Consider the following 13,123-nt stretch of genomic DNA (forward strand, 5'->3'; position numbering starts at 1 on the left):
AATTGGTAATTGGTTGGAGGTGGCAAGAACAAGAGAGTAAGAAGTGGGAGGCAGCTGGAGGTACACTGCAACTGAGAGGAAAAGACAGTGTATTCTGTTTGAACAGTGTCTGGGTTTGGGTTTCCCTAGAATCAGATTCTTAGATGAGAATTCATAGGCAGGTAGTTTATTTGCCAGGTGATGGAAACACCATAGAGAAATGGGAAAGTGACACAGTAGAAGTAAGCTAAGTTAGCAGTAAAGAGTGAGTTATCAAAGGTCACCTCTTGGTATCTGGAGCCATCACTGAGGGAACCCTGAATGTGGATGCAGAACACACACCTCAGAGTCAGTCCTTCTGCCTGCAGGGAGAGGGAGCTGGGATGTTTATAAACTCCTGCCATCATCGGTAGAGGGTTTCTCAGGCTGTGTGTGGGTGGATGGGTGGGGAGTGCCTTAATTCCCCAGCATCCCCAGTTTGATGCCTGAGCAGGCAAAAACAGGCCTTGGTGGCCAGAGAAAGCTCTTAGGCAAATAACTACAGAAGTTGGCAGTGAGAAGTGGTGTGGGTGAGGGATATGGTGGCTCCACAGACATCTGCTGCAGACGCGTAGGATGGGGGTACTCAGGGGACAACCGGGAGTTGGTGGCTGGCAATAATTGAATCCAAGGGTTGGGTGTTAAGGGGACAGGGTCTGTGCTGGAGATGGAACTTTGAGGGGTTATCAGCAATAAGGCCATGGGAGGGGGTGAGATGTCCAAAGGAGAGATTTTTGGGATGAGAAGAGTACCTAGAATTGAGCCTTGAAGATGATCAGCATGTAAGGGGTTGTTGGAGAGAAATAAACCACAGAAAGAGAGGAGCCAGCCGGAAGGTAGAGGGAAGACCAGGTGAGTATGATTTGGAAAAGAGGCTTGAAGAAAACAAAATAATGAAGTCATCAGTGTCACTGAGGGTCATGTAGTCAGGCACTTGGTCTCACCCAGAGTCACCCACCCACAGAGTGAACTCTCAGAACACTTCTCCATTTTTTCCCTCCTGAGTCAAAAATTCGTGTTCCTCTGGCTTCATCCAATTTGAGTGTGATTCACTCCAGGGCCTAAAGATGGCTTCTTTATTCCCTAGAAGCTACCAAGAAGATGCTTAAGGGATCTGGGAACAGGTCTTTGCCCTGTCAGGAGACTGGTGTGGACAGCCATGTGAAATTTGTTAGGCTGAAGAGTTGCTCACCAACCCTTACAAAAATACTGACCTGCTGGGGATTTAGCTCAGCGGTTTCGCCACCTGCTGCACAAGCGCAAGGACCCGAGTTCGATCCCCAGTACCAACAAAAAAAATACTGACCCACCAGTGGGACTGAATGAAATGTGAAAATAGGTTTTGGTGGAGATGTACCTTTATCCTTTTAAAAATGTGTTTAAGTAGGGCCCGGGGATTTGGCTCAGTGGTTCCACCGCCTGCCTCACAAGCGCAAGGTCCCGGGTTTGATTCCCGGTACTACACACACACAAAAAAGTGTTTAAATTGGAATGGAATTCAAGCCAAACCCTTTAGTTGCAAGCCAAGGGTGGAGTGACCCCTTTTGGCCATTCTGAGAAATGCAGGACCAGGAGCACTATGGAGTCCAACAGCAGAAGAGCCCCTCAGCCTAGCTCTGGGCCCTTACACTGGAGGGAAAAGCTGTTTGATGAGTGCCCTGGAAGAAGGAAGAGGCCTTCTCATCATGAGTCACCCACAGCTCTATCTTCTCAATGTGTGTCCCAAAAGTCTTCAGGATGGATAAGGTTTACAGTGATGGCTGAGTTTAGGTGACTGTGGGTCACCATTCCTGTGATCTTCAAGAGCTCATTGGAGGGGAATTGAGTCTTGAAGTAATGGCCATGGCCCTGACCCACAGGACATGCCCACAGCTTCCCTGTTGTAAGCCCAGACTGCTTACATACAGTGCTCTTTGCTCTGTAGTTCCTGGCCATCAGAGGATGGCTGACCGTGAATTGTTTGTAGTGTTCATAGCAGGTAGTTATCTCTCATTGCCTTATTTCCTTCTAAAGACCTGGTCAGAGAAACAGGGAATATTAATCATGATTGTCTCAGTCACTTTATATTAGTAACAAGAGACTGGAGTTGGCAATGCTCAATATCAAATTATCCATATTGCCAGCTCTCAGAGAACTAGCCCAGGTTACTCCTGATTTGTGGGTCAGAGATTAATTTATTTAAAATTTATCTTAAACATGCAAGATTTTTATGTTTGTTTCATAATACTATTCTGTTGAAAGACTCCTTAACCAGGCTGGCTGCTCACTGAACTGCTTTTTCCTGATCCACCTCTGTGCCCTTGGGTGGATCCTTAATAAATAGCTCTGAAGACTCCTACCTAGGATGATGAAAGGATCCACCACATTAAGAAATGGGATCACACTGTTCCTTTTAATAGCATCCTTTTGTTTACTAGACATTGCTGATTCAGTATCATTCGGATTCTAAGCTAAAACAAACCAGAGATTAAAATAATTTTTAAATGGACAGTTCCTTGTCCAGTTTTTACATTTTTTAAAAAAATTTGAGAGTGGTCTGGAGGGAAACTTCAGACCCCCTGGTTCAGCACTACTTTCCTTCAGCCCTGTCTGGGAGGGGGCTGTGGTTGAAGATGTCTGGGGAGAAATCATGAGTAGGAGGCAGGAGGGGGGCATTTGACAGCTTAGAACTTAGGCTGCTTTGAGGGGTGCCACAAGATATGGTTGGGACAAGTCATGGGGCTTGAATGTTGGGAGGGAAGAGGAGCGTGGGTGTGGTGTGGGCAGGGCTGGAGCGGACGGGTCATCCTGCCCCACCCTGGCCTGATCTGGCCTGGCCCAGGGTGTGGGCAGCCTGCCCTTCCTCCTCTCTGAGCCATGGGCAGGCCTCATGCGTGCCGGGGGCTCCAGCCCAGGCCGGCTGGCGAGATGAGAGGAAAAACATGCGGTTTGGTGGGCTGGACATGGAAAAACAAGCCAATTAGGAAGAAAACAAACAAATCTCTAGCCAGCAGGGGCACATGCATGCATGCACACGCATACATACACAGCCCCGCATGGGATTCAGGGATACCCTGCCACGGCTGACAGTCACTAAGGCATCTCAGGAACCCCAGAAGGGGAAACCAAGGATGCCTGGATATCTAGGAGCATGCTTATACACCCAGAGTGTGATGTTGTGATGTGTATGTGTATACGCTTTTGCTCACACACCACCACCTCTGACATGCTGCATAGTGTCCAGTGCATACATGTAGACCTGCTGGGCATTTGGGGCATCTTCCCATACCCACAGCTTGAAAAACACAGTCAGGCCCAAGCTCCATCACGTACCCAGTGTCTCATGTGTAGCAAGCTGTCACCATGTTTCAGACACAGTGGCACATTAACTCTCTCACAGAGGACCTCAGATACACAGTCTCCAGATAGAGATATTCTCTAATTGAACATCCTCACCTCAAGTCATATAGTTGTCCAGTCCCTTACAGCCTCCAGTCTTACAGTTACATGACTACCCAGAGTCTGGTCATGAAGCCTCAGAGTTACACGCAGCGCCTCACAATCAGTGTCTTAAAAACAGCTTTTCCTCCAGTTCACAACACACAACAGGCCTCCTGATCCCACACTGTCCCCACAGTCTCACACTTGGTCTCTCACAGCACCCCCATCTCCACCCACCCGGCCCCTCAGCTGGGATCCAGCTGCAGTAAGTCACTCCTTTTCTTCCTTTTTCTTTGTTTTTCTTTCCTCCTTTTCCCTCTGAGAAACCTGGTCCCTGTCAGGAAACCCAAGCCCTTCCCTGCTCAGGGCCCAGGGCCAGGCAGGAGTAGCCAGATGACAAAGCCCCTGCCCAGCCCTGGCCCCCCTTCGACCTGCCCAGTCAGAGGGGGGAACTGGTTTGAGGGGGAGTTTTGAAGGGGAAGCTGACCTGAGTGGGGAGGACAGCTAGAGGGGAATGAAGGAGACTGGTCAGTAGGGAAGCTGGCCCAGAGAGGGGGCCTGTGAGTCCAGTGCCGTGGCCTGCTCTGCCCTCCAAAGAGTCCTGGGCAGCAGGGAGCTGACTCTGCAGGCTTCAGTCCCTACTCCACCCCCCAGTGCCCTTCTCCTTTGAAGCTGGAGGCAAGGGGGGGGGGTGGTAGCAGGAGTGGGGAGTGGAGGATTCTCGGCCGACCTCAGAATGTCCTTTCCTCCTGGGGTGGCTGCCAACTCTGGCCTGGCCCACAGGCCCCCAGAAGGCACTTCCTGTGTCCTTGGCCGCCCCCCACCCCACCCCCATGCAGAGCTCTACACCCGTGAGTAGATAGGGAAAGGATACTAAAAACACAGGATGAATATGGACCAGCTACAGGGCCAGGAAGGCTTCCCTGGGGAGGTAGACAGCGGTGGGCAGAATACAGATTGGCCCTTGTGGGGTCTCAGTTTGCACTGGGAGCAGAGCTGCCATAGCCCCCAGCACTGCCACTCCACCTGCAGCAGAGAAGCTCTCCTGATGCCTCTCTGTCCTCTCATTTCTCCTGCTACAAAACCAGATCTGGGCTCTGGGTTGTGTCCCAGGCACTTTCATACTGAACACACTGCATGTGTACATGCAATCACACAGTCACTCAAAATCACATGCACACTGTGGACAGAAGCCCACGGTTCCTTGTGTGTCACCATGGCCACCCTAGAAGCATAGACATGTTCCCCTTCACTGTCCCTGGCTTATTGAGCTGCGCTCTCCCATTTCCTGTCCACCTGTCGGGCAGGGGGCGGGGAAGCGGGGGAGGAGAGAAGTGAGGTATCAGTGTCCCTGGAGCCACAGACAAAAATTCCTTGCCTGGGTCAGATCACAGAAGCTGCTTCCTTCCAGGAACCTGAGCTGCCTGTCCTCACACCTTGCCCAGTGCTTGACAGTAGGACAGCTGGGCTAAGTGCTCAGAGCAGCAAAAAGTATGGTTAGCAGAAAGGACTGCATGAGTGTGGTGATGTGGTTGGGTAACTATATTCTGGGGGTTCTTCCCAGATCTGGCTTGCTGTGTGACCTCAGGAGGGTTCCCATGCTTTTCTGGGCCTTCATATTCCAAAGTGAAGGCAGCTGCTAGGCTCCTTAAATGGCTTGAGATGGAGAAGTAGAGGACTGGGGCTGAGGTGAACCAAGAGAACTAGCTTCCTTGCAACAGACTCTCATACACACACACATTACATCCACATAGATGCTCCTCCTACATGTTATTGACCACTCATTTCTCTTGCACACAGATACATATGTAACATACACCCAAGTGTACAGACACCTACACAGATAGGCACATGACTGCTGCTCCTGTGTAGCCACCAGGCTTTTGTGTCTCTCAGTTTCCACTTCGGGGACTCCTGGGGTGTCTCTTCTCCAGGAAGTTCCCCACAATCAACATAGCAACCAGAGGACCCATTCAAGACCCACTTTGGTCTCTAGCACAGTCTTCTCCTGGGAGGGGACAGTATGGCAGGAGATGCAGGTTGGGGCTGATTCCCTAAGACATCACCTCCATCCTGTGATTGATGAGCTGAGGCTCCGCAGCTCCTGCTCTCCACAGTTCCTGCCTCCATTGAGCAGGTGAGGGGTGGGGGGTTCCTCTGCACAACCTTGTTTTTTTTAATTAAACATCTGGCTCTCTGTGGCCTGGGAAGCCTCAGACCCTTGCTGACAGCCCCTACCTCCCCACCTTTGGCACTGATGATGGGTTGGGGTGGGGGAGCTGGGGCTCTGGGCCCCACCTGTCTCCGCACTAGTGCAGGGGACTGGGGGCTCTAGGAATATCCTGACCTTGCTGTCCTCACCCCCAGTGCCGCCGCGGGAGCCCGTGCTCAGCTGCCGCTCCAACACTTACCCCAAGGGCTTCTACTGCAGCTGGCATCTGCCCACCCCCACCTACATCCCCAACACCTTCAATGTGACTGTGCTGTGAGTAGCTGCACCTGTGACCTGGTTCCAGCCCTGACCTGACCTTCCTCTAGCCCCTATCATGCCCTGAGTCCTGACCCCAGCCCAGCCTTGGGCTTGACCTTCCCCCAACCTGCCCCCACTCAATGTTGATAACAGTACCTGGGCCTCCTCCCTCCCCAGGCACGGCTCCAAAATTATGGTCTGTGAGAAGGACCCAGCCCTCAAGAACCGCTGCCACATCCGCTACATGCACCTGTTCTCCACCATCAAGTACAAGGTCTCGATCAGTGTCAGCAATGCCCTGGGTCACAACGCCACAGCTATCACCTTCGACGAGTTCACCATTGGTGCGTGTGGTGGTGGGGTCCCTATTGCATATCTCACTGGGAATGTACACGTGAAAGTGTGTTAGAGGTGTATACGAGCATCAGAGAGGATGTTCACATGTGTGCACAACTGCATGGTTATGTCATACCTGTGCATAGGTATATGTGGTATGTATGTACATGTGTAAATACATCCATGACCTGTACACACCTGTGATCATGCAAGTGAATGTCTTTTGCCTGCAGGGCCATGAGACCTCTCCAGCAGCTCTTTCCATTGTCTTTCTGGCTCCCAGAGCATACAGGGGGAGGGGGCCAGCTGGGCCAGACCCTTGTGCAGCTGCAGCCTCCACCCCGCCATGCTAATGGCTTCCTTACGGCCTGTGATGAATGAGGTGTCAGAACAGGAGACAGGACTGGGACAGATACTGCACTCTCCCCCACCCTCCTCCCAGCCAGACCCTCTGCCTGTCCCTGCCCTATTCCAGGCAGGTTCTGCCTGCTCCTACCCCATCCCAGTCAGACCCTCTGCTGCTGGCTGTCCCAGCTGAGCCAGATCCTCCTGCCTGTTCCTGTCCCATCCAGCCTGACCTTCTGCTGGTCCCTGCCCCATCCATCCAGCTCTCTGCCTTTCTCTGCTCCATCTCCACCAGACACTCCCATCTGCCCCCATCTTCTCCCATACCCCAAGGTCAGATCCCCAGCCAGAATATTTCTACATGAGGTGAGCTCTTAGATGCTGCCCTCAGATCACCCAGGTCTGCAATATCTGTTGACTGTCTTTTAACCTTAACCCACAGAACAGCTTCAGACCTAGACTCTCCCAAGAGGCCCTGTGGTAGTTTAGAACTGGAAAAGTTGAGGGAAAACTAGAGCTAAGGGAGAGTATGTGATGCTGATGTAAGAGGCAGTGATCCAGGTGGCAGTGGAGGTGACAGTGGTCACAGTGAAGGCAACATGTAGGCTTTGTTATTGAAATGCTGGTCAGCACAAGGGTGGGTTGACATGATGGGATGAAATTGGGGATATTGATACAAAGAACTGGTGACCATCACTGTAGAGACAATCACTGGTGGTGATGGGGATGTCAGAGGTGAGAGTAATAAGATGGTTATTAATGGTGGTTGTCAGAACTGACAACAGAGAAGCGGGATGGTGATCATGATGAAGATGACAATGGTTGGCAACAGGAAAGTTGACAAAATTTGATTTTCCTTAAAGATCAGTGCACTAACAAATCTCTGTCTCCTGAACAGTGAAGCCTGACCCTCCAGAAAATGTAGTAGCTCGGCCAGTGCCCAGCAACCCTCGCCGGCTGGAGGTGACATGGCAGACTCCTTCAACTTGGCCTGACCCTGAGTCCTTTCCTCTCAAGTTCTTTCTGCGCTACCGGCCCCTCATTTTGGACCAGTGGCAGCATGTGAGTGCCCTGCTCTCTCAGATCTTGGGTGCCTGAATCAGAGCCACAGCACAAGAAGCACCCATACCCCAGGTGGTAGCAGCTCCAACAGGAGACCTGATGGCAGTCAAGCTTTTCGAGGGAGAAGGGACCAAGTTGATGGAGAATGGATGGAGCTGAGGGAAAGGTCCTTAGGTGTTCCCAGGGACCTGCACAGGTGCAGGGGGAACATATCTGTCTTTGTGGCAGGGTAACGAAGTGCTAAAGGGACATAGCAGGCATGGCAAGCAGCATTTCCCTCTCCTTGCCTCTGGCTATCATCCCTGACCAGGCATCTCTTTTTACACTCTGCCCCAGGCCCTGAGTTTCTGCTGGACCTAGCAATAGGACAGTCTCTGTCTTCAAGGGTTCATAGATGGGTTCAAGGGATCAGAATCATGCACCAAGGTTAAGCTTGGTCCAGAGAGCAAGTTTAGACCATGACTACCATCAGGTCTCCAAAGTCAGACCCAGCTTGGAGATCAGTTTAGGATTATAGGTCAGGTGGCAGCCTGGGCTGAGAATCAAGCAGTGGACAAGGGTCAGTATGTGGTCAGGCTGCGGTCTGGATGTTGATCAAGCTGTGATGGAGACCAGCCAGGAACTCGGAACAGACTTAGGGGTGTTCTCATATTGAGAGCCCAGGGACCCTCAAGCTGTGGTCTCTCTGTGTGGCCTATAAGGTCTGTGAACTAGGACTGGGATTGGAAGGGTGCTTCATGGGGCAACCCAGGCTAGCTGCTGGGTGTCAACCTGTACCCCCATTGTATGCATGCGCTCCAACCCTATCTCCTTGTGCCTTCCTCCTTTCTGGCCTTTAAAGTGTGTAATTCTATTCCAGGGTGCCTGTCCAGTTGTGGGCCTGGCCCCTACAAAGGCTGCTCACACATTCATGTGTTCCCTAACAGAATACGGAGTCTCTCTTGCCTGGCCAGCTGCCCGAGCCTAATGCATTGCTAATAACCAGGGTCTAGTTTCACAAGCCCCCTCCCCCGCTAACGAGCTACAGGCAGCAGCCCTGCGCGTCGCAGTGCACACGCCTTGCAGTGGACCTGGCACATTGCCCACCACACACAGGAACATGCACACACACGTGGCTCCTAGCAGAAACCATGCTTCATACATGCATTAGACTAACATGCCAAGACCATGCAGTGGCCTGTACCATAGGTAGAACTGTCCCTTACACTGACATGGGCAGAACAAAGTATGCAGGTTCATGGCAAGAACATGTGTGGCCCATGGCACATCCTAGCCTGGTTCCATGTCTCATAGACATTAGGGTTAGGCTTTTGGCTCTTTTCCACTTGAATTTTGCTCTGAACAGAATGTATTCTCTTTGCCCTTGATCTTGGAGAGAGGCAGGTGTATGTTCCGGAGGGGATGTGGATTGGAGAACAGAGAAAAACATCAGTTAGATTTTTAGGAGGAAAATACAGGACAGGAATTGAAAATAATAGGCACCAAGAGGTCTGGGAGGGACTGTCTCAGCATGGACAAGGAGGAGGCAAGTACTGGGACCTGGTGTGGGTTGCCTGCGTGCCTTGCTCTGGCAGTGACTCAGGCAGGAGGCCTGGGGGGCAACTCAGACATCTGCTGCATCTGACCAAAGGCAAGGGGATGCCAGCAACAAAGGAATTCTTGCCATTTGAGGAACCTTTCTCTTAAGGGAACAGATTAAGGGATCAGTAATAACCTAGCAGGAGGGGTCCAGGCCTAGGAGATGTGGCTGCCAACAGATCACCAGGCTCCTGGGATGTATTCCTAAAGTTATGGTGCCATGAGCCCACAATGAGGTGGCAATTTAATCTGCTCCTCTTGGCTCTTTTCTTTATCTCTGGGGAGAGGCAAATGTGAAGATTGCAGGCCGGAAAGAGGGAGAAGGGCCTGAAAGAGCTGCAGCTACTCATCCAGAAGGGATCTTTGCAGTGCAGAAAGAGGCTGAAGGGTCAGAGGTAGAACTGGGGCCCCAACTTCAGGAGAGGAGAGTGTTTGTGGCCCACCTATCTTTCAGGACTTGGAGTAGAATTTACTGAGCCCAGGCCTGAATCCAAATGTCTCAGTATGACCCTGACCTTTACCAGGGTCTCCCATATCAGGACCACAGACTCAGCAAGAATTGGGGGGTTCGGCTCCACTTGGACCCAATGGCACATGCACGAGTACACATACACATATACATACAAGTGTGTGCACTCACTGCCTGTCAGGTCAGGTAGCCCAGACCCCAGTTTTCTGGGGGAGGAAGGTTGGAACAGGGACCAAAAAAGCCCTGAAGCCAGACATGGCCCAGAGCAGCCCCCTTCTCCACCCACACCGGCTGCCCCTGTTTATGAGGCGGCTTAATGAGGCAGCGGGTGCCGCTGAGATGAACCAGAGCCCAGCCTGGCCCTGGGAGGGGTGGAGGACAGGCAGCCTGGCCTGGAGGGTGGGGGAGGCCAGCAGGATGGGGCCAACCAGCGGGGGTGGGGTGGTGATACCTCCCGGAGGAAATAGGACAGCTGTCCTGCACCCCCAGGAGCTGCCCCCACCCCTTTCCACTGCAGGCAGGGTGATAAACACACCCGAGGCCTCCCTGAGGAGGAGGCCCAGTAGGAGCTGGAGCCACAGCCTGCCTGTGATGGGTGTAGTCGGCATCAGGGAACCGGGGCTGAGCTGGAACCCATGATGACAGTGTTGGCTGACATCTATTTGGTACTTTTCACATGGTATAGTCCTCATTATAACTCCAAGAGAGAGATACTGTACTGTCATTAACACTGTTTTACAGATGGGGCTGGCAAAGCCCTCAGAAGCTAAGCAACTCAGTCACCTAACTTGTAAGAGAAGGAGCCAAAATGTGAACTCAGGCAGCCTATCTCCAGTGTCAGTGTTTGTGACCTCCATCAACTGTTTCTTTTCTTTCCTTTTTTTTTTTTTTTTTTTGGTACTGAGGATCAAACTCAGGACCTCGGGCTTGCTGGGCAGGCACTGTGCTGCTGAACTATATCCCCAGCCCCATCAGCTGTTTCTGACAAGAGAGGAGGACAGGAGACCACAGTTCCTTTCACTCCATTACTCTGGTCATCTCCAAGCAGGGGCTGAGGTCAAGGCTCAGGCTGGATTGTGAGAGAGCCAGGAGAACAGCAGCATCCTACTCACTAAACGGAGTTGTCTCTGGGGGAGTTCTAGCCTCCCTCAAGATTTCATTCCTCTCCTTAGGGAAAACTTCTGTCCCTGGGGTTTTCCTGGAGATGTCTTCCCCCTCCTGCGGGAATATTCTCACTATCTCCTTTCCTGGGAAGCCCTCACTCTCTCCAGGGGCATCTTTTACTCCCCTCTCCCCAAAGGTGTTCTTGATTTCTGTTGAGGTGTGTGCCTCACTCTCCTTCCCCCAGAGGTGTCCTTAGCCCCCCCATCTGGCTGCAGGTGGAGCTGTCGGATGGCACCGCACACACCATCACGGATGCCTATGCTGGGAAGGAGTACATCATCCAGGTGGCAGCTAAGGACAATGAGATCGGGACATGGAGTGACTGGAGCGTGGCCGCCCATGCCACGCCCTGGACTGAGGAGCCTCGACACCTCACCACTGAGGCCCAGGCCCCGGGTGAGCTGCCTTCCATTCCTGCATCCTGTGTATTGTGCACTGTAGTCTGCATCTATCCTGCTCCCTCCAACTCCTCCCACTACTGGGATCCTCTGCTCTAAGGGTCTTCACACTCTCTGTGGCTGCCAAGCTCCCATCTGTCTTTCCGACCCTGTGTTCCTGGTCCTTGCTCTCTAGACAGCCCTGGGAAGGAATTATTGGGCAGAGGGGTCATCTCTGAGCATTAGGAAACAGGATCTCCCTGATGGGGCAGGCAGGGCTTGTTTGAGAGAGGAGACAGGAGTGCCTGATGGGGAAGGCAGCACAGCCTGGTGCAGGAAATAGGAATAGTATGCCTCCTGAACTCCCAGATCTGGGCAGGATCCCAGGCTCTGGCCCTGCCCTAAGTTTCCCCCATGCTCCCCAGAGACCACGACCAGCACCACCAGCTCACTGGCACCCCTGCCCACCACGAAGATCTGTGACACCGGGGAGCTAGGCAGCGGCGGAGGGCCCTCCATACCCTTCTTGATTAGTGTCCCTGTCACTCTGGCCCTGGCTGCTGCTGCCACCACAACCAGCAGCCTCCTGATCTGGTAGGTGGAGTGAGGCTGGGTGGGAGAGGGGAGTCAGAGGGGACCCTATCCCAGCCTCATCCCTCACAGCTCCTGCCCTCTCTCCCCAGAGCCAGGACCCCGTGAGAACATACCAGAGCACCTGAGAGGAGCAGGAGGCCGGAGCTGAGCCCGAAGACCCCGGTTTCTATTTTGCACATGGGCAGGAGGACCTTTTGCATTCTCTTCAGACAATTTCTAGAGACCCCGGCAGGCCTGGGCCTGCCGACCCCTAGCTCTGCCACATCAAGCCGGCCCTCTTCCCTCCCTCAGGGGAGGAGGACCATGCAGCTAACCCACCCACCAAAGACCCTCCTCACCCTCCCCCCTTGGGCTGGACCCTCCGACGCCAGCGACCCCCAGGAGCCCTTGGGGGGCCTAAGGGGAGCCCCTCACACCCACAATTTCTCCTCCTGCCCCAGCCTCCTGTTTGTCCCAGGGTCTCTGTTGCCACCATCAGATTATAAGCTCCTGATGCTGGGGGGGGGCCTAGCCACCTCCCTCCCCCTAGTCACCACACTCTTCAGCCCCCTCACACCTGCCCATTTTGTATGACCCTCTCCCGACCCTGTCCTACCCCACAGTATTTAATGCCCTGTCAGTCCCTTCTAGTCTGACTCAGTGGTAACTTGCTGTATTTGAATTTTTTATAGATGTATATACAGGGGTGGGAGGGGTGGGAGGTTCTCATTAAATGTCACCATTTCATGAGTCCTTGGAACAGAGCCAGTTTGGGAGGGTACTCCTCTTCTGAGGACCCCACCACACTACCTGCAGGCCTGGAGGAGGGAAGAGACCACCGCTGGGGAAGACAGGGAAAGACAATTCAGTTTTCAGGCAGATGGACCTGGGAAGTATTACGTACTTCTTGAGGAGTTGGGCTTCTCTGGAAAATGTACCCAGGAGCACCCTTGTGGGAAAAGAGATCCCAGTGGGAACTGTTCCCACATGGGGTAGTCAGTCAGTCCTGGACAAGCCAGGGGGCTCTCGATCATCTCCAGAGCTGCCTTCCACGGGTTCTCAGGCAGAGATGGAAGAAGGGGTGACCTGGCATCACCTGTGGGGTAGGTGCGTGTGTGCTCTCTGCCACCTAGGAGACACACTGGGAGGGGGCAGCAGGCCTAGGGCTCAGGCAGGCTACAAAGGGCTCTTGAGCACAGCGTCCTAGGCCTGGTCAGGCAGGGTAGGCTGCCTGAAGGAAGAGGCTGCTTTGAAAATGACTAGGGATTGGACCTGTGCTTCAGGCCTGGAATTACAGAGTACGGGATTGAC

At 53.0% G+C, this 13,123-nt stretch overlaps 1 protein-coding gene across 7 annotated transcripts in view; it reads left to right on the forward strand.

Moving 5' to 3' along the window:
* The window catches only part of Cntfr (ciliary neurotrophic factor receptor), a 38,996-nt gene extending 26,517 nt beyond the window's left edge, over window positions 1-12,479 (forward strand). For all 7 annotated transcript variants that reach the window (XM_021252989.2, XM_021252993.2, XM_021252987.2 and 4 more), the window contains 6 exons: window positions 5,806-5,923; window positions 6,086-6,252; window positions 7,488-7,651; window positions 11,078-11,258; window positions 11,665-11,833; window positions 11,923-12,479. In XM_021252989.2, coding sequence (XP_021108648.1) covers window positions 5,806-5,923; window positions 6,086-6,252; window positions 7,488-7,651; window positions 11,078-11,258; window positions 11,665-11,833; window position 11,923 — 800 coding nt within the window. In that variant the 3' untranslated portion in view covers window positions 11,924-12,479. The remainder of the gene's footprint in view (window positions 1-5,805; window positions 5,924-6,085; window positions 6,253-7,487; window positions 7,652-11,077; window positions 11,259-11,664; window positions 11,834-11,922) is intronic.
* The last annotated feature ends 644 nt before the right edge of the window (window positions 12,480-13,123 follow it).

The sequence above is a fragment of the Heterocephalus glaber genome, unplaced genomic scaffold, assembly GCF_053883595.1.
Source record: "Heterocephalus glaber isolate CG9 unplaced genomic scaffold, H.glaber_assembly_v1.0 deba00001481, whole genome shotgun sequence".
Taxonomy (NCBI): domain Eukaryota; kingdom Metazoa; phylum Chordata; class Mammalia; order Rodentia; family Bathyergidae; genus Heterocephalus; species Heterocephalus glaber.